Source organism: Periplaneta americana, chromosome 4, assembly GCF_040183065.1.
Source record: "Periplaneta americana isolate PAMFEO1 chromosome 4, P.americana_PAMFEO1_priV1, whole genome shotgun sequence".
Lineage (NCBI taxonomy): Eukaryota > Metazoa > Arthropoda > Insecta > Blattodea > Blattidae > Periplaneta > Periplaneta americana.
The window spans coordinates 28,808,903-28,831,960 of record NC_091120.1 but is presented as its reverse complement, the minus strand read 5'-3'; the positions used below and the strand labels follow the sequence as shown (position 1 = coordinate 28,831,960).

The 23,058-nt window shown below is 36.4% G+C and overlaps 2 protein-coding genes across 8 annotated transcripts in view; one reads left to right on the top strand and one right to left on the bottom strand.

The window, feature by feature from the left end:
- Positions 1 to 23,058, bottom strand: part of LOC138697644 (spondin-1-like) — a 741,699-nt gene that overhangs the window by 605,995 nt on the left and 112,646 nt on the right. The gene's annotated exons all lie outside the window — the stretch shown is intronic.
- Positions 19,370 to 20,963, top strand: LOC138698174 (serine-aspartate repeat-containing protein F-like). Its single transcript, XM_069823921.1, has 3 exons — positions 19,370 to 19,549; positions 19,753 to 19,941; positions 20,245 to 20,963. Exons 1-3 carry the CDS (start codon positions 19,370 to 19,372, stop codon positions 20,956 to 20,958), a joined length of 1,083 nt encoding a protein of 360 aa, XP_069680022.1. The 3' UTR covers positions 20,959 to 20,963.

The following is a 23,058-nucleotide window of genomic DNA, read 5'->3' as shown; positions in this document are numbered from 1 at the left end:
AATGATTATATTAAACATAGAATAAAGGAAGATCAGCAACAGCTATGTTAAATGGAATATTATAGAACAAGAATATTTTTATATTTTTATAGTCCAAAGTTTGACAACATATGGAGCGGAAACATGGAAGTTAAATCAAAATTTGCGGTCAAAATTACTAGCATTAGAAATGGATTTTTACGACGTTCGGCGAGACATTCTAAACTTGAAAAAATAAGAAATGAAGTGATTAGAAACATAATGAATAAAGAAAATTCAATTTTAGATTTCGTAAAATACAGAGAGTTAGAATGGTATGGACATGTAAAACGAATAGATGATGATGGAAGGCTACCAAGAAGAGTTTTAGATTGGATTCCAGAGGGAAGGAGAGACAGAGGTAGACCGCAAAACACCTGGTTGCAAGGCATAAATAAAGCGTTGGCATATCCCCATGAACCCCTTAATTACTCAAAATTAATTATTAATTACATCTATCATAAATCAATCGACCTGTGTTACCTAAAAGCCAAATTGGCTAATCTCTTATATTGAGACGACTCATCCTGCCTAAGGTATTTCCGTGGTTTTCCTAGGCATTAAGACAAATGTCGGGATGAGCCCTAAGAGAAATGGGCCACGGACCTATATGCCCTTCCCCATAAGCCCCCCCTTTTCTAACAAACAACTTAAAGCCCTAGTTCAGAGTAGATAAATTATGAAATACATGTGCAACGTCACGCATGTCGCAATGCGGAAGGACAGGGAACCTTTCAATTTGCAGATTCAGAATTCACGGCGTCCCTCCTGGCGGTCTTCACCTGCCTTGTCATCGAACAGATGACAGAGTTTTCTCGACTCCTTCTGCACTGCGAAATGACAGTTCATTTCAATATGCAGATCTAAACCAACTATCTCCTCGTCCCGTCCCGTCCCGTGATAATTTTGATCACATTTCCATCCCCCTCGCGTATGTGGTACCTTAGAGGTTAGGTCCATTTTCGGTTTTCCCCTTCAAAATTTTCTAGAGCTCCTTCAGTGGAGCAGCGTAACCCGGAGTGAGACTAGTGGCCAACAGGCTTGGAGCTCACATATTTAGTTTCTTACAGCCCCGAACCCCTTGCAACGACGCGTTTTGCGTATCTTTTAAATGTTTTCCTCCATATTCTCCTCTCTTTTCGATTTCGAAAGGACTGCAAGAACGGGATTGGGAAGATAGAGAGAATTGGAGGAAAAAATAAGAACGTAGGACTTTGGTCACAGGAAGATGTGATATTACATTGTAAACCTGTTTGTAATAATAATAATAATAATAATTATTATTATTATTATTATTATTATTATTATTATTATTATTATTATTATTATTATTATGTGGGTGAAAAAGAGCCTATCGTTGGCGACTTGTGTTGTAAGACATGGAATATGTTCAGATAGGTACATTGTTACTAGTCTAACTTCACTATCAACAGTGACATATGCCTTCTCTTCATATGCACTGCGAAGGGATTTGGGATTTAACCAAGGCATATTAGTACACAATTTTCATCTCAGATTATTTATCAAAACAAGAAAACCTTCGTAAGCCAGTGCAATTATTGGCATGGTTTCGTTCGGAAATAAAGTAAATCTGGAACAACCCGAATATGACAAATATAACTATCAATAAAATTATTAATCAATTTATTTACCAAACTGTTATCACAAGAGTTGTCGCCGTGTTCTGGAAATCAAACATCCTCTCTAATCATCCATTGAACTAGTTCCTAATTGTTTGCTGTCATGGCTCTTATACTCCTATCAGAAGATCATTTCCCTTCTCTTCTGTCGGACCTACTCCATAATTTATTAACTTCGACATTATTTCCTCTGACGTGCTTTTGACATGGCCCTATCACTGTCGTTTCCTTCCCTCGATATTATTTGGCTTCACTCCCATGATTTCCCCCATATATTCTCTGCTTTCAGAATGAGAAAATTATAGTAGGTAAGAAATTATCAATTCTATTGATTCTCGAAGGGTACTATAGATTTGTGAGAAGAAGTCGATATTGTTTTTATTTTGTATACTGTGTCACCGGGTTTGGGTGCTATTTTTGAAACTGTAAGAAGATCTCACAAGGAGACGTTGTCAGATCGATGTCACAGTTTTGTATGGGGATTTATTTGGTGAAAATACGCCAAAAATAAAACGATCCATGTCTCAGCCTTCTGTCCAATAGGTCCTAGTTGACCCGTAAAAAAATAAAACATGAAATACTATCAAGTGTTCTTCTGTCGCTGTTGCATGCAAATTCATCACCGCTCATAAGGCGACGCAGCGACTATCTTTGATCTCTGTAACCGAGTTTAAAATACGTTAATTTTTTGTTCTTATATTATTGAGCCTATTAGTTTTACTTATTATAATTATTGTTTTTTTATTTCATTCTGCTTCTTCTATAATGTCGAGTGACAAGGATACAAACACGTCGCCTTATGTTCCGATAAATATGGAAACTTCAATAAAGCTGTTCTCAAGGGGGCGGTGTGACATTTTCACGGTAAAGAGGTTATGTATTAGTACTTTTTAAAATTACCATGATCATTATAATGGTTTTTCGTTCCATGAAAATTTGGTATCAATTTATTCCTAGTAGAAATACAGTCATTAAAACAGTAAGAAAATTAACTACAGTACATAAAATATAATTTGAAAGATTACTAATTTATTAGATGCACAGAATTTTTTATGTTATTTATTTTAACTACCAGATCGGCTTCTAGAGATGGGACTGATTGAAGACCTCTTCGGTATAGAAGTAAATTTGCAGTCTCGACAGATAGGTGACGAAGCTGTAAATTTATTAATTGAAGCTCTAGAAAGTTTCAAGTTCGAAGATACAGAAGAATTGATCTTCAATGAAGCTGTTCCTGAAAAGAATGCAGAAACACCTAGTTCTACCTAAACAGAAGACTTTCAATCAAGTCTAGAAAAACTCCCGAAATACAAGCGGGTACCACTGGACACAAAAATAAAAGTGGTAAATCTGCATTTTAAATACATACGAATATTAAAAAATTGCTCTAATATATAATTTTTTCAGGGGAACTAAGGCCTATGGGAGAGAACGCTGAGATACGGGTTTTTTTTTATTTTTTGTGTATTTTCATCAAAAAAATCCCCATGCAAAACTGTGACATCGATATGACAACTTTCCTTGTCAGTCATTTTAAGTATACTAAGGGCCGATTGTATAAACCATTTAATCTTAGATCAGAGGTTAAATTGATCCTCGTTCTAGCTGAACTTGGAATTTTGTGTTGTATAAAGTCTAATCTGAGATTAATTTGTCTTAAAGTCAACTTTGACTGAAGAAATTTCTCCGATTAAGTTAGATGATCCAAGTTCAGTTATTTCTTTTCTGTTTGAAATATACGAGTGGCAGATTGTGCAAAAAGAATAACCATTGTTATTAATATACATTATATGTTATATGGTATATGTATATGGCAGATACATTTATTTTTTTTTTCAATTTCTTGCCTTAATATACAAAAATTCTTATATTTTTAAGGCTTTATCGTGTTCAGCAGTATCAAATAACATAACCTATAATTATATTATGTTTATAACAACCATTAATTATTTATGGATATGATAGGTACATTCATAAATTTTCAATTGACTGTATTACTAAACGAAAATTGTCGTTTTATAAAGCTTTATTATGTTTAGCAGTATCAAACACCATAACATAACAATTTGGAGAACGGTCAAACCTTCTTCTTATTGTCCGCCATTATTTACAAAGCACAAAATAAACCAGTGTCTCCAACAAAGTGTACGGAAAGTCGCCAAAAAGTAGTTGTAAAGTCGCTAGATTTCTCATTATCAACAAAGAAAGATTAAATTTTGTCACTATGGGGTGTTAAAAAGGTCGCTAAATCCCTATTTAAGCAATATAAAAATTAAAAAAAATTGTCGTTGAAAAAGAGTTAAAATCGCTAAATTGGCAACACTGAACAAACCTGTACAACATGGCCCGCGCATCACATACTTCACCTGTTTATGCGATGTTGCCAAATCCTTTTCACGTGAACTTAGATTGCATTTGAACCAAGGTAATTTGATCACGGAAAAGTTTTATACAATAGAAGAAGTGTCTGAACTCGGTTCACTTTCCGATCTTCGATCAAAGTTGATCTTTAGTCAGAGAGCTTTATACAATTGGGCCTTAGAAATCCATAGTCCTCACCCAGGTTTGAACCCATGAACTTTAGATCTAATGGTACCTCAATATTAATGAGGCGCTTGTGAAGAGATAGCAGACGGCAGTAGCGCTGCTGTATATAGAAAGCTCAATAATAATAAAAATGATAAATGAAATTCCCGAAAGATTAATTAATTTTACAGAGCCATTACGAAATGGTACAATTAAAGAGGAACGAAATAATTGCTTCATTGACTAAATGAATCTGAAAAATAGAGCGCAGTTAAAAACGTGATGTTTTGCAATGCAAATTTCCCGCAGTTACTCACAGAAGGAAGTTCCGAGGAATATGGTAATGTATTAAGATCATGGAATGATGCTCATTGGATCCAATTAAAATGCTGAAATTATTGTGCCGTGTCAGTTATTCAAATATTCCTTCAGATGTATTTGGAATATCAAGTCGAGTTTTAAAACTTATCATTTAAAAACGTGTCCATGCCGACCCACGACTCTCATCCCTAAAACATGTTATTTTTCGATTACGGCACATAAGATGGAAGAATGTGTGAACACATCAAATAAGTTACATTTGAAAGTGATGGACAGACACCCAGATGCTTGATAGAAATATGATTGTAAATAAGAATAAATTTAGCGATTTTTATATATAACTATGCGTATAAACTATAAATCAATCAGAAATAGTCTTTTCGGTATGGATAATTTTATTGTTACGGTTGTGACAAATATTTAGTTGTAATGAGTGAATATTTAAAATTATGTCAATTTCTTGCAGGCAGCTGAAAAACTATGATATATTACCTCTAGTTAGCCTACCTAGTTGTTGATCCATAACTATGAAATCCATATATTTTGTCTAAGGCAGGCCTGCACAAGGTTTGCGCTCTCCGAGCCGGCTTACAGCTCATGAGCGGAATGCAGATATTAGCTGCGCTCTGTATAAGGGTGGACTGGAAGAAAGGGTGGATCTCGTACAACATATACACAAAAGGAAGTACTATTACGACTACTTATGAAATGAATTCCCGTTCAGTGTTTGCAAAACCGTCTTGGACTCTTATTAAATGATAAAGAAATATTTACTTTACAGAAATAACAGAAATTCTATAGCTACTTAAATGTACAATATCATTTTGTTATATTTTTATTTATCAGTACATCAAAACGAGGTTTTATGCTGTTGGCAGCTGAAAGGAACAGTAGCCTACTGATCATAATGAAACATAAGTTACAGATGTTCGATATCTGCCTTTATTAAAGTTGATTATAGAAAACAGTTGCTCACAAATATAAATGTTGAGCCAAACATAGCAATCATTTTCACAGCCAGCCTGTGTAGTCATGGATATTATTGGTAATGTTTAGTCTTGTAAAACTCAACCAGGCTAGTAGTATTATTCAAACGATCTTTAGCCCTTGGGTCACATTGAAGATCAATAAGTTCGAGCTGTAAATCGTTAAATGTTAAATGTTATGTTCCGTCTTTTAGATTCCTCCATACTGTACTATAGCAGTAGGTAAGCAACGTGAAACAGTTACTGAGAATAGGCCTACACACTGCACTCCACTAGATAACTGAGTGGTCGTTTCCCTCTCCTCTACCTATAGCAAGTGTATGTAATTCTGATGTATCTCCCTCTCCGTTTCGGCGAGTGGTAAACTCGGCTCTCCAGCTCCGAAGGAGCGGGCACGCTCGTTGAGCGCTGTTTGTACAGGCCTGGTCTAAGGAAAGGGGGAGGAGGAAGACTAAATGTTACGAGTGTGACAAAATTTAATACTATGTTTATTTAAATTTGAAATTGAATCTTTATGCAATTTCATCATTCATGAATTATATTTCTGTTCATTTCTCAATTCATCCTTTGTCGAATTTTTTTTATTTCTTTTATTATTTCTATGCATTCTTTTGTCGTTCATTCTATTATTTATTTCTTTATTTATCCGTTCCTTTCTCCTTTTATTCTATCTTCTTGTCGGACAACAAACACATTAAATAATTATTTTATTATGTCTTTAAAATTTGTAAATAAATTTCCTTCTTACGTTTTCCATCTGGAAAGGAGGCCTTTTAACAAAATCATATAATATTTCATTCATTATTTCTTCTGCACCTCTTCCTTCAGTTTGTCTTTTATTTTTTAGTTATAGCCATTCACTTTACATTCATTCAGTCTTGTTTTTTTCTCCCTTCACTTCATTTTTTAAAATAAATTCTTTCGTTTACTAATACATTCAATCAATAATTCGTTCTCTCGTGTCATCCACATAGAAGCTCGTTGTTTTATAACACAATAATAATTGGCAAGAGTTATTCCCAATACATCAACACCACTTTTGACTTGAACACAATAACCCCATGTTTTCTATTGTAAAGCTGCGGCGACGCCTGAATAGAAGCGGTTCACAATGTGGCCCAAGTACGTGCATGTGCACGTCCATCCTGACACCAAACAACATTTTCGTAAACCACTCGTATATACCATATTCTGTTGATTTCGTTCAGTTAGATATCAACATATTAGCTAAATCAGATAAACGAATCAATGAAGAGGTCGAGTCAAGGGCATTGGAACAAATCCACAGCAAATATCGATGTTTCACTTTTTTTTTCATTGTGGCTCCAAAAGTTGTGTTTCGGTTACAAATTCAGTGTACTCAGTTTCGATTTCTGGCACGTTAATGAAGATTTACATTTCCCCCCCCCCCCCACAGTAACTCAATTTGTGAAATCTGACTGGCGTTCTTCTTTTCTTGCCTTAGTTGGACGACACATAACTAGAGCCCTGCGTATCGTTACTTTGAATACAAGTTAGGTGTACATCGATCATACTAACTTCGTAAAGACAAGAAGTTGCAAGTCAACATTTCATGCTGCAGTGAACCAAGCATGAACCGGTTCTTTGCGTTTATATCTGTTTATTCGTATACCTGTGTGTAAGTCGGTGAAAAACAGGAATAGTATTCATGTGCAAATACCACTTGGATTTAATATAAAGGTAGCTTACATGCAATGAACAGTAATTTTTACTAGATACAGACAAAATTTAAAAAATTAATCAGGGGAGCTTCATTTGTTCATTCACGGCCCAGGTTGCGCTTCTACTACATTATTGGCGGCATGGCGCACGCAGCCTTGCTTATGTTGTCGGACTCATCCTGATTTCTTTTCATATTTTAAGAGATTATGTGCATTGCAGCTTGCATTTCGTGAAAGAAACCACCCAGCCATTCGGAATGTCGTCTCTCTACATAGGCAATTCCAACAATAACGATGACGTATTAATTAATATATGAAAAATGTATTTTGATGTTTCTTTATTTCAGTGATTTATATATTTATACAAAGGGGAACGTTAAAATACGAGGCGCATCCAGAAAGTAAGTTTCCCGATTTTTTCCCCTTGAAAGTAAACGTAATTAGCTGTGTCAATTGCGCATGACGTATCAATCATATGGCAGCCGGACAGGTCCCGCCTGGTGCCAGTAGCGTGGCAGCAGTGGTCCGAAATGGAAGCTCTTATTCCTTCTCCCGCCGCCTGCGAGGTTCGGTCGGTGATAAAGTTCTTTAATGCACAAAGCATTGCGCCAATTGAAATTCATCGGCAGCTCTGTCAGGTCTATGGGCCGAACATCATGAGTAAGCAGATGGTGCGTCGCTGGTGTAGGCAGTTTTCCGAAGGTCGTCAAAGTGTCCATGATGAAGAGCGCAGTGGGCGACCGTCCCTCATCAATGATGACCGTGTTGAGCTGGTGCGGCAGTGCATCATGGAGAACCGTCGCTTCACGATTACGGAGCTGAGCAGCCATTTTCCGCAGATATCGCGATCCTTGTTGCATGAGATTGTCACTAAGCACCTGCTGTTCAAAAAAGTGTGTGCCAGGTGGGTGCCGAAAAACCTGACACCCGAACACAAAATGCAACGTTTAGGAGCAGCACTGACATTTCTGCAACGGTATCACGATGACGGCGACGAGTTCCTCGACAGGATCGTCACGGGCGATGAGACTTGGATTTCGCACTTCATCCCGGAAACCAAGCAGCAGTCAATGCATTGGCGGCATAGTGGATCTCCGGTCAGGACGAAATTCAAACAGACGCTGTCGGTACGGAAAGTGATGTGCACAGTGTTCTGGGACAGGAAGGGTATTCTGCTCATTGACTTCCTTCCAAGAGGTGAAGCAGTGAACGCTGACCGTTACTGTGAAACACTGCGAAAATTGCGACGTGCCATTCAAAACAAGAGGCGTGGAATGCGTGGAATGCTTACTGCAGGTGTTGTGCTCCTCCATGATAATGCTCGTCCACATACGGCTCGGCGCACAGCAGCTGTTTTGACGGAATTTGGCTGGGAGTTGTTTGATCATCCACCCAGTCCTGATCTTGCTCCCAGCGATTTTCACGTTTTCTTGCACCTCAAGAAATTCCTGTCCTCCGGTGAGCGTTTTGGCAACGACGAAGAGCTGAAGACGTCTGTCACACGCTGGTTCCATTCACAGGCGGCAGAGTTCTATGACAGAGGGATACAAAAGTTGATCCCACTATACGACAAGTATCTCAATTCTGATGGTGGTTATGTTGAAAAATAGCTGAAACATTGTTGTACCTGTTGCCAATAAATGTTTTCCTGAAAGTGTTTGTTCTTTCTTTTTTAAATAGGGAAACTTACTTTCTGGATGCGCCTCATAGTTCCTGTATATCTGTCACTTTGGTACCAGATGATCTAAGAAAAGAGGCAAGTGAAAACCTTTTTTTAATGCGCAAAAACTTAATTAAAATTAAACTTTATTTTAATTTAATTAATAAAAATAATTCCAATTCCCTGTAATAATTTATTATTATTATTATTATTATTATTATTATTATTATTATTATTGTGCTGACCTGTTATTGCCCCCTGGCTGTTGTACGGCATATTAAATATTAGTAAATAAATAAATAAAATAAAATAAATTATATTATTATTATTATTATTATTATTATTATTATTATTATTATTCATAAACAACTCAGTGACACCATATTGATGTGTGCATCGTTTCGATTATTAATAACTGCACTGTTGTCTCGAAACTAGGCCTCATGGAATGAGGAAACGATTATGAAGTAGTTAACGAGAAGGCTCCGCCTTGTTAATCTTAAATGCGGGGAGTAAAAAGACAGAAAGAGTTAACTTAACACAGTCTAGTTCTAAAGTATTTAAACTCGTATTATTTCCAAGTTGATCCAATTTTCTGTAATGACACAGGTCTATCCTTATTCATTAATTTCAAATAACTCATTGGAGTCATATTCATGTGTGGATCGTTTCGACTATCAATTGCATTGTTGTCTCGAGACTAGGCCTCGTGGAATGAGGAAGAAATGAAGCAGTTAACGAGAACGCGGATAGTATGAAGCCAAATGAAAAGAAATATCAAACTTTTAATTCAAATCTAAAACATTCTTACATCCCAACAACCTTGCTCACAATAATAACTACGAACAGGACAACGTTTCACACAATTATAGGGATTCAATGAATCAATCCCCTGGCTCTGGCTGCGTCCAGATTGATTCCCGGAGCTGCACGTGGCTAACGAGAAAGACAGGCTTCGGCACGAATCGGAATGACGTGGTTATCATAGTCTAGTCATGGCCATCTTGACAATCGTCTAATATTTTTTTTTTTTGTATTTATTGTGTTTTTTCTTTCTATTTGTTTTTTTTAATTGCGTGTGTATATGTTTTTATTTTGTCTTACCTTTATATTTGTTATTTGGATTATTTATTGCAATTTTAATAAGGAATTGAATTGTTTATATACATGTTTAACTGTTTTTTCATATCTTACATTTATTTTATTTTTATTATTTTTGTGAAATTTGGTATGAAGTTAGATTAGTTGTAATTGTGATAATTATGATAATTAATGATAACAGTAGTAATAATAATTATTGTCGCTTTACTATTTTATTATTAGTAGTATTATTTTTGGTTTTCTTTGAAGATTCAAACTGTGCATAGTTACAGCAATAATTGCCGTACGGATCGTGCGAAGGATCTTGTATACACGAGTTTGTATAATTGTGTATCAATAAATGCATTTCATTCATTCATTCATTCATTCATTCATTCATTCATTCATTCAATATAAATAAATGTTCAAAGTTCTAAAAAACAAAGGAATTGTTATATTAAACTCAAGTTAAACGTGCATTTATATATAAACTTGTTCAATGTTGGCCATGTTATGACTAAGAATGTGACGTCGCGCCATAGCCTGTCTTCCTCGTTACCACGGAGCTGCATGAATGACGTGTTGATTCCCGTTGTGTTTCCTACATATATTTACATCAGGTTCGAATTGATTCCTCTGCTTCCTCATCCAGAAATTTTTCATATCATTGAAATTATAAACGAAATTCAATGTAGCACTTATAGTACGTAAAGCTTCGAAGCAACGAAAATACCAATAGAAAGAAAAAAAATAGAAACAGTAGTAGCTATATTGAACTACATAATAATAAATTACCGTAGCGGAGCAATTAGCCGTTTTCCGTGTGTTGAAAGTTCCTCCCCAACATTAAGCGGAGATTTTTAATAATTGTTAAGTTCTACATTTTACTGACAAATTCAACATACATTTGAACACACGTACGTTGGAAATTTTTCAATTTTAGATCATGATTTTATTGACAAATTTCACACATTTTTAACCATATCTATTTACAAGAAACTGTATGAAGTAGTTGTTACCTTGTAAGTAAATAGTCTTAAGTCTACAAAATGGGAAGGAAAATTCCGGAATCAACTCGGATACAAACTAGTTTTTTAATTTAAGATCATGTTTCTATTGACAAATTTCACACATTTTTAACCATATCTATTTACAAGAAACTGTGTGAAGTAGTTGTTACCTTATAAGTAGATATTCTTAGGGGAGAGTCGGGTAGTATCGGACATCGGGTAATATCGGACAGTGCGTTTCTTTCATCTACCACCATATGGTAGTACCTGAATGACATGGTTACGTTTCTCTATGCGACATCACAGAAACGTAACCATGTCAATCAGGTACTATCATCGTGTGGTAGATGAAAGAAACTCACTGTCCGATATTAGTCCGATATTACCCGATGTTCTATACTACCCGACTCTCCCCCTAAGTCTACAAAATGGGAAGGAAAATTCCGGAATCAACTCGGATACAAACTAGTTTTTCAATTTTAGATAATGATTTTATTGACAAATTTCACACATTTTTAACCATATCTATTTACAAGAAACTGTGTGAAGTAGTTGTTACCTTGTAAGTAGATAGTCTTAGGGGAGAGTCGGGTAGTATCGGACATCGGGTAATATCGGACAGTGCGTTTCTTTCATCTACTACCATCGTGTGGTAGATGAAAGAAACTCACTGTCCGATATTACCCGATGTCCGATACTACCCGACTCTCCCCTAAGTCTACAAAATGGGAAGGAAAATTCCGGAATCAACTCGGATACAAACCAGTTTTTCAATTTTAGATCATGATTTTATTGACAAATTTCACACATTTTTAACCATATCTATTTACAAGAAACTGCATGAAGTAGTTGTTACCTTGTAGCCTAAGTAAATAGTCTTAAGTCTACAAAATGGGAAGAAAAATTCCGGAATGAACTCGGATACAAACTAGTTTTTCAATTTTAGATCATGGTTTTATTGACAATTTTCACACACTTTTAACCATATCTATTTACAAGAAACTGCATGAAGTAGTTGTTACCTTGTAAGTAAATAGTCTTAAGTCTACAAAATGGGAAGGAAAATTCCGGAATCAACTCGGATAGAAAATAGTTTTTCAATTTTAGATAATGATTTTATTGACAAATTTCACACATTTATAACCATACCTATTTACAAGAAACTGCGTGAAGTAGTTGTTACCTTGTATTAGACAGTCCTAAATCTACAAAATGGGAAGGAAAATTCCAGAATCAACTCGGATACAAACTAACATGAATCCATTCAATGACTGGGAATCAACTTGAATATCACCCATCCAGATCCTCTTCGGTAAATGGGAATCAATACGGACGTTTGGGAATCAAATTGGCTGCAATCTTTCGATTTTTTCATACTTGTTTCTTCTTTCTTTATTACAGGAACCTCAACAGTTTTTCTGCATGTATCCATAGTAACTGTGGCTGTAGCCAAGATCCGCATGACACTGGCCGCAATAACAGCAGTCCCCGTCCTTGCTCGAATAGCCTCCGACCTCTCCTGTGAAATCCTTATCAAGGGAGATTTTCACAATCAGTTGCGCTTGTGCCCCAATTTGTTAACACATCTCGCATTGGAATAGGCTTCTGCTGCACGCGCGTGGAGTTCCTGGAGAGCTCGAACTGTGTGAGAGCGGATTACGCCCAGAACTGCGCGTGATTCATATTCGCAGAGCTTTACGGCGCTAATAGCGGCTGCTCGATAACCCGGCCTGGATCAGACTACTTAAGCTGTCGCTCTGAATTAGCGTGAAAAATGATACAGCAGCATCCGGCCCACCTGGGTGATGAAAGGAAGAGATTAACTTGCACTGGATAGCCTCAGACCGTCCCTGCGAATCACACAACTACTATTCAGTGACAGAGGAGGTCACGTGACACGGTGGACTTAATACAGAATTCTCCAAACGTTTACACCCATCTTGATTAAATAAATCAAATTACAGTGAAACCCAGCTGATTCGGAATCCTCAACAATTCGGACAGTTTTTTTTTTCTTTTTACACAAGTCAATTGGAAATTTTTTAGTTATTTAACGACCCGGTATCAAATATTGAGTTATTTAACGTCGATGGAATTGGTGATAGAGAGATGGCATTTCGCGAGATGAGTCCGAGAATTCGCCATACGGTTAGGGAAAACCCCAACCAGGAATCAACTACGAATCAGTAGGCAAGCGCGCTACCGCCTGAGCTACGCCGGTGGAATATTCTGCACATTGAAGGCAGAAGCACTGTCTAGTACATACAATCACGAAGCTCAATACAGATTTACTTTCAAAATGAAGATAGATTTAACACATTTAAAAAGGCATTCTGCCAAAGTTCCGGTCTCTGATTATTGCTATTAATATTAATATTATTATTATTATTATTATTATTATTGTTGTTGTTGTTACTATTACTACTATTTTCTATAAATTATATCTTAACAAAGAGGACTTCGAAATCTTTCGTGACTTTTGAATAACCCTACATCGTTGGCTTATTCGTAACACCTCGTAAGTTGAATTTTACCGAATTATGAATATGGGTGAAATCAGTAGGCCTATATATTTTCAATGCTCGTCTGTGATAAAAGCTCGTAAGTCTACAAATGTGTGGGAAAAATAAAGTGGGCCTATACCTACTTAGCAACCTGTATATAGTCACTTGTTTGTTACTCAGTTACCTGGATACTGTGAGAAAAGTGTGTATATAATATAGGCCTACTACCTAAAGCAGACGTAGAGTTTTTTGTTGATTGAAGTCTAAACAAATGTATTAGGTATTTTATAACACAATATTATTACATTTTATAGCTAGCAAATGCATAATAGTTGTATAACAGAATTAAGGCAGCTGTTTTGCTGTCCTGTACAATTTCCTCACGCGAAGTTACAAAGTTTTAGATGTAAGTCAATGATATATTTTTGTCATCAAAATTTATCAAGACCTAGTACTCCCTGATTTAGATGATATGATGACAAGAAATAAAACCATTTATTCCAATAATCCTATGAGGTTTGAAGCCGACGAAATGATCATGAACCAGACTGTCTTCATATCCTCGTCATATTCTGTCGTACCTCTAATACAGCTCCCAATAATCTCTTCGGTTTTACAGAACCGATCATTACTTTCATCTTTATTTCCGTTAATATTAAAAAATGAGAACAGAATTTCTTCACAGCTCGTCTCTTACATTCAGTTGACAGTCTCGCTGTTGTAATATTCTATCTATTTTTCACGCACAGTCATCTAGTGTGTGGAAATTGTGTGAATCAACTGTTGACAGGAGAAAATCTTCGTTAACTTTGCTGATGATTTCACAACGTTCGTCTAGGTCACTAGGCCAAAGAAAAAAGCCTCGATTCCAACCATGCAGCATAAACTTGTGAACTCTTCGTATCAAACCTCACCCTTCCTATTATCCGTATAATAAATGTAAAACAATGTCACTAAATCATAAGACACAATATTACGCGTGGCGGTGGGCGATCCACTCCCACCAATAGTCCAATGTGTACACTTGAAATGATTTCAATGGAACTTTTAAAAAAAGAATAAAATTCTTTGCTCTGACATTGTGTGTAGGCTACGGTTGCGAGTTCGAATTCAGCTTGGGGCACAGCTGTTCACAATCAAAGTCATCCTTTATTTTCTTCAATGCAAGCCCATCGTCGTGCTAACCACAAGTCTAATGAGTCCCGTCAGTGTGTAATGTTTAAATAAAAACCATCCCGAAAAAAAGATGTAACATCAAATTAATGAAATACGTGACTTTGATGGAAAAAATAATTTTGAAGCATTCATTTATAACGACTATTTCGTTTATATGACGTCATTCCATTTTCGATCAATGAAGTGTAATGAAATTTTGAATTCCAACTAATCACAGTCACACTTGCGATAATTTTTGCAGCTATATTTATCGTTATCAATTTAGTCGTTGTCGCCAACTATTTACCCGTAAATTGATGATCATGAATACATTAAGATGCAACTACACGATTAAACTTTTCTTTCAAATTTAAAGCAATGAATGCGAGATTGATATTTAATATTACTTACTTAAAAATGGCTTTTAAGGAACCCGAAGGTTCATTGCCGCCTTCACATAAGCCCGCCATCGGTCCCTATCCTGTGCAAGATTAATCCACTCTCTATCATCATACCCCACCTCCCTCAAATCCATTTTAATATTATCCTCCCATCTACGTCTAGGCCCCCTAAAGGTCTTTTTCCCTCCGGCCTCCCAACTAACACTCTATATGCATTTCTGGATTCTCCCATACGTGCTACATGCCCTGCCCATCTCAAACGTCTGGATTTAATGTTCCTAATTATGTCAGGTGAAGAATACAATGCGTGCAGTTCTGTGTTGTGTAACTTTCTCCATTCTCCTGTAACTTCATCCCGCTTAGCCCCAAATATTTTCCTAAGCACCTTATTCTCAAACACCCTTAACCTATGTTCCTCTCTCAGAGTGAGAGTCCAAGTTTCACAACCATACAGAAGAACCGGTAAGATAATTGTTTTATAAATTCTAACTTTCAGATTTTTGGACAGCAGACTGGATGATAAGAGCTTCTCAACCGAATAATAACACACATTTCCCATATTTATTCTGCGTTTAATTTCCTCCCGAGTGGCATTTATATTTGTTACTGTTGCTCCAAGGTATTTAATATTAATTAATATATTTACGCAGTGAAGACGACATTCAAAACAGCGCACCATATAGACACAAAATCTTCATGCATCTTAATTGAACGTACCTTTTAAACTTGTTTCTTTCAATATTCTTCCCAGATTGCACGCATACGCGATTGGAATATTGAACTGTGTAGATGCAGCTTTAGTTCCGTTACACACTACAGCGAGAATGCGTTTGTCGAGCTATAAAAAATGCTTTCCTGTAGCACGAGTAACAGTCGAAATAAGACACAGCTGACATTGGTCCTGCTCCCACAAGTAACTTAACCTATAATTGTAGCCTATAAAATTTGTATTTTGTGAATGAAATTAAACAATTAATAGAGAGTCAGATGTTCTAATTTATGTAACATCATCGCATGTCAAACACAAAGACCTTGTATAGTAATATATATGGCTTCACTGTGTAGCAACATGTCTCGCTGTGAATACATAAGCATTCTTATATAGCTGTCCCCACACAGTTCTTAGTTTCTCGGTGTAGTGTGTAATAACTGCGTTTTCAACAATTCTTCATTTAATTAATGTATTAATCACGTTACTGTAATTATATTATAAGATTTTAAATTATATTATAATTTCAGCAGATAATGAAAATGTATTTATGTTATAATAATAAGAGAAAAGTGCTGTACATGTAATTAACATTGTTACACCTGTATTTCGCTTTTCCCAATTGGCATTACTGAATAATAACATCGAATTTCTTTATTGCAGTAATCGATATTCATCTATTTCAACTTCACAATATCTGAATAGGTTAATTATTCGTAAATATACAATTATTAACATTTTGTGATCGAATTTTAGGGATATATTATTTACATTTTTATTTTATTCACGAAATAGTCCTAATAAATGTCACTCGAGGTCTCAGACTTCCCAGATAAATCTCAGACCTCTCGTGACATTACTACAGATAAATTTTTGCATCTAATAGCTGAACAAACTTGTATACTTGATTAGTCAAATGGTTCTGATAGTAAATATATGGGATCATAGGCATCTATTCGTGAATACTTGCAATTTATTTTCGACAGATGGCATATCCAAAACCACTTTTACAGTAGCATAGATGTTTAAAACATATATATTCCCACAGAAATCTCGTAATTGATTTCTTGCAGTAACTTTATACTTCATCATCATCATCATCACCATCATCATCATCCTTCACGAGTTAGGCCTTTGTAGACCTGTTTCGGCCCCATCTAGCAGTCTTCTTAAAGGTCTTCCTGGTCGACGATGTCCTCTAGGTTTATATTGCATCATAATTTTTGGAATTCTTGAATTTTCCATTCTTCTTACATGATCTAGCCAATTGAATTTGTATCTGCTGATTTTTTCTTCTACTGACTCTACTTCTAATTCTTCTAAAATTTCTTCATTCCTTTTTCGGTCTAAAAGAGTATATCCTGCTGTCCTCCTGAAAAATTTCATTTCCGTTGCTTTGATTCTGTTCCTGAGAAATTCACGCCATCATAACATCCGAAAACTAATAGCACAAGCCCTTAGAAACAAATCCTTCGAGGTCCATGAAGAGGTGCACTGCGTTGCGTCTGAAGGCGGCGGAATTAGAAGAGCGGACATCGTGGCTCTAGACAAGACTAATAGTAAAGGCTTTATACTGGACCCAACTGTTAGATTTGAGATGAGCCAGACCCAACCATCCGAGGTCAACAAAGAAAAACAACAAATTTATGAGCCTACTATTCCGTATTTTCGAGAAAAATATCAGATGGAAGGCACCTGGGAAGTACATGGTTTAATGATCGGAGCGAGGGGCACCATCCCACGATCAACTGTAAACACTATCAAAACATTTGGAATCCATGACATCATTCCAAAAATAATTACTTCAACCATTAAAGGGTCTGTGGCAATTCTGAAAAATCATTTATACGGAATATCATAATACCCCCCCCTTTTCTATTCGTTAGTGTGTGATTGTTACAAATATATGTACAAATTTATTATTTCTTAAACTTAAGCTCCTAGTTCACATTTAAATTTGGCTCATCTATCTTACTGTAAGCATTACTATTCTTATATGTGTGTTATTCTGTGTTTTTGGCAACCCAGGATGCCTGGGCAGACTATTTCTTGAAATAAATTATATAATGTCCAAATCTCGCTTCCGTACAAAAGGGAGGGTAATGCTAGTGTATTATACTCGTATATTTTTATTCTTGTAGATTTTTGTACTAATTTAGCTTTTAATGTATTGTTCATTATTCCTAGAATTTGTGTAAATTTGGTAATTTTCTTGTTCACATTTTTTTCATTTTGACGAGATATTTCACAACCCAGATAATTGAAATTTTGCACTTGTTCGAGGCATTGGTTATTCTGTATTATCTTACTTCTGACTGGGTCTTGTCCTAAAAATGCCATTACTTTTGATTTTTGTGCTGAAATTTCGACTAAATTTCGAAATTGGAGTTCGACAAGGTTGTCCACTATCACCAACTTTATTTAATATTTATATAAATGAAATTATTTTAAAATGGAACCAAATCTACACATCAGGAATCAAAATAACCAGTACTCTAACATTAAATACCTTACTCTATGCCGATGATCAAGTCATAATTTCCAATTCAGATGATAATTTACGAAGAGGATTGTATACATTAAATAAAATATTAAAAGATTTTGGGATGGAAACTTTATACTTAATGTATTATGTATTGTAATAGCGACAACATTTTATTGTAAGTTATGAATGAACACACAAAGAAGAATAAAGCGTAAAATCGTTTAATATATATAGCAGACTGTCTAGTCGATTGTCGTTTCGAAGTCAAAGAGAATCCATTTATATTTTGTATCCATTAGCAGCCTTTGTATCAGATGACTGTCGCGTTGTAACGTCCGGCATAATGGTGTGTCGCGTAAAGTGAGAAGAGTGGTCATCTATTTGTAGATTCACAGACCGCGCTATCCGCATTACGGTATCAAAAATATACGGTCACAATAAATAGACCGCTAGTGATTAATAATGGTCGAGGAAAACGGCATGAAATAGATCCACAGAAATACTCGAAACTCACGAGTCGAACTGACTGTTTCAACAGCTCCCAGCACAAATTTTGTAGCGCTTTCCACTACACGTTTACCTATAGAAATTATTTTGCATTAAAGCTACTTGCATAGAGTTTTTTATATCCTTTCTGACGAATTACGATAAACATATTTGTGCTTTTCCAACCTAACACTATAGTTGCCGTCAGTTACGAAGGCGGACCGCTTCTGCGCATAGGCAGTCACGTGATCTATCGAGCCAATCTGCTTTAGGCAGTTGCTAGATGCGAAAATAACTGTATTGCTGTAATCTGCGTGTGAAACATTGTAAAACTCTGACACTTTATCTGTGCTCTCCGATTATAACTCATAACAAAAACATCAGTTCAATCACGCATGCTTAGCGTTGATTTCGGTAGAGCAGTTTAACTATTTGTAAAAGGAAAGTAGGCTTTATAAATTATTTATTCTTAGAGTTTCTTGTTTTATTCTTATTTTATGTTCATATATGTTTCATGCTTAAACATATAAAACCATGTTTTTTTTTTTTTTACAACTTTCGTTTCTGAAAATGCGTAGAACAGCACTCTTCTCACTCTATACTCCTTTAGCATGCGCAAAGTCTTCCCGCCCTGACTTTCATACTCTTTCTCGCACAATAAAGTTTCGAAAAAACACAGATAAAGTGTCAAAAGTCTTACTTACTTATGGCTTTTAAGGACGACGATAATGATGATGACGACGAGGACGATGGTGATCATCATGATGATTATAACGATGGTCATGATGATGACGAGGACGAAGGTGATCATGATGACAATGATGATGACGAGGACGATGGTGATCATGATGACGAGGACGATGGTGATCATGATGATGATACGATGGTGATCATGATGATGAGGACAAGGACGATGATCATATGATACGATGGTGATCATAATGATGACGAGGACGATGGTGATCATGATGATGAGGACGAGGACGATGGTGATTAAGATGATGACGAGGACGATGGTGACCATGATGATGATGATGATGTCGAGGATGATGGTGATCATGATGATACGATGGTGATCATGATGACGAGGACGATGGTTATCGTGATGATTATTATTATGACGACGGCAATGATGACGATGGTGATTATGATGATGACGAGGACGATGGTGATCATGATAATGATGACGAGGACGATGGTGATCATAATGATGAGAACGAGGACGATGATGATCATGATGATGATACGATGGTGATCATAATGATGACGAGGACGATGGTGATCATGATGATGATGATGTCGAGGATGATGGTGATCATGATGATGATACGATGGTGATCATGATGATGATGGCGAGGACGATGGTGATCATGATGATGACGAGGACGATGGTGATCATGATGACGAGGACGATGGTTATCGTCATTATTATTATGACGATGGTGATTATGATGATGAGGACGAGGACGATGGTGATCATGATGATGATGATGATGACGAGGACGATGGTGATCATGATGATGAGGACGAGGACGATGATGATCATGAAGATGATACGATGGTGATCATAATGATGACGAGGACGATGGTGATCATGATGAGGACGAGGACGATGGTGATCGTGATGATGATGAGGACGATGGTGCTCACGATGATGATGTTGAGGATGATCATGATGATAGATGTGATCATGATGATGACGATGACGATGGTGATCATGGTGATGACGAGGGCGGTGGTGATCGTGATGATGACGAGGACGATGTTGATAGTGATGATAATGAGGACGATGGTGATCGTGATGATGACGAGGGCGATGGTGATCATGACGAGGACGATGGTGATCATAATGATGACGAGGATGATGGTGATCGTGATCATGATGACGAGTACGATGGTGATTATGATGACGAGGACGATGGTGATCATGACGACGAGGGCGATGGTGATCGTGGTGATGACGAGGACGATGGTGATCATAATGATAATGACGAGGATGGTGATGATCATAATGATGACGAGGATGATGGTGATTGTGATGATGACGAAGATGATGATGAGGACGATGGTGATCATGATGACGAAGACGATGGTGATTATGATGATAATGAGGACAATGGTGATCATGACGACGATGGTGATCGTGATGACGACGAGGACGATGGTGATCATGATGATGTTTTCTTCCGTTTTGAAGGGAATACATGGTTTACTGTTAAGTCAGTCGATTTCCTCTATCGCGGAATGAGTGAAATTCACACACAATTAGAATATGCAATTACGAAATTTAAATAGCGATGTAGCGCAGAATCTGCGTTTCTTTGCAGCCTGCACATCAGCAGCTGGTGACCACATAATAATATTCCGAATAAATTTTCACATATCAGCGGTTTGCTTTGTGGTGCGTTTCCCAGCACCGTATCATCGATGGGGACAGCTTGAATTGCAATCTGCCGTATTATAAACACCGCAATTGCAGCTGCTGATTAGGTTTGCTTCTGACAGCGGTCCGGTTCATTGGATTTGTTTCGGCACTGCTGCATAGTTTTACTAGGAACAGGAGTTCTGTGGGTGTGTCAGGCTGCAAGTTCGTTATTCCCATCCGATATCAGGAAAAAAGTCTAGTTGGAATTCGAATGTGACCATCGATGAATGCGGTAACCAACCATCAATGCTGCGTTCCTAATAACTAATAACGAACTATTTGTCGCCATAGAGTTTAGCCTGAGCGTATTCTATTTCGAAATTATGTAGACCCATACGAAGATTATCAGCGCTGTCGATCTATACTATAATCGTGAATATTAATTATAAACAGGGTGATTCACAAAGGTCGTTAATACTCTAGGACAGGCCTGCAGAACCCGTAACTGGGGGAAATACGACGCCAGCCTCACTCCCCTTCTATTGGGGATGATCGACTTCCGCGTAGAGTTATTTACATTCTCTGCCCGTGCAAAGGTCCATCAGTGGCGGCATGTAATTTTCAAAAAGGGTTGTAATAAATTCATTGTATTTATAATGCGTTATCTCGTTTCAAGGTTTACAATTATGCTAGATTTGCTGTCGGTAGTTTCTTTGAGATTTCTTTGCGCCTAACCTGTTTTAGATTTTCGAAAACTTTCCTCCTATCATCGCCTACGGAAACATAAATTTATAGCATTTAAGTAATGAACCTTGAAAGTCACTATTAATTTCAATTCAAAATGAACACAACGAGTGACGTCCTTAATTTAACAGTACATAAATAAATGATGAATATACAGTTCGTAATAATGAACTTACCCGAAAGTCTGTGCGTTCCATAATTCTTAATGCGGGCTTTGTTGAAATGTGGTTTAATATTGGAATGACGAGTAGAAATAAATTGGATGGGACACAGTAAACAAGCAATTCTTTCGTCTTCAACAACAAAATAATCATACACCCATTTCCTTTGGAAGTAGTATTTCTTCACGAGTTTAGATGTTGCCATGTTCCAGTTCTCTTTAAACTCCAGTACCCGTATTGTATATTTATTTATTTATATTTCTTCATGTATTATTTATTTTTATATATTTATTTTGCTGGAGTGCGTTACAATGTTGAATGACAGCATTGACATCCTGTCATAAAAGTTATCACTCACTTATCAACGTACAATTTATTTGTCGTCCTATTATTAGTAAAACCAGTTAAGACCAATAATGCAAGTTTTGTAAAAACAGGAATTACAACTTTATTAACGCACGAAAAATCATAATAAATTCTTCAAATAAAGTAATTGGTTTGTTGTCTGCATGCAACATTTCGTACTTATTTAATTTTAGTAGAATACAGAGCACGGAAAGACAAGTCGGGGACTGTACTTAACTTATTTTATACAAAAAGTAGACTTAATCGGCTTTACTAGTAATAGGACGATAACTTATATACATAGGTAGACCTTCTTACACTATATGCACACATACATTTTAAAATTTATTTTACATATCTTTTAACTTATTTATTTCCCTCATTCATTTTCTCTTACTTTCTAAAGGTATGTTTCTAAGGATTTTATTATGTGTTCATTTGTAATTTTTGATAGCGTATTGTATACCTGCCGCCGCGAGAATGAATGTTGATTGCTGGTAAAATTTATGTTCTGGGAATAATATGTTAATTAAGTAGTAAAATATCGCTGCAATCGAAAAGTATTGGGAATAAATTTGAATAAGGAACAAAAAGAAGTTTCCTTCCCAGGCAGGATTCGAACCACGAAAAACTTAGTTGCCAGTCTATCGTGCTCTGCAGTGAACAAGGCTCTGAAATCAGCTGCAAGGGTCAGTCCGGTTTTTTGCCATATTGTACATAACTGCAGTTTTAACAAGGTGATGCATAAAATTCATAAAAGTGAGCAGTTCTCAGACCCTA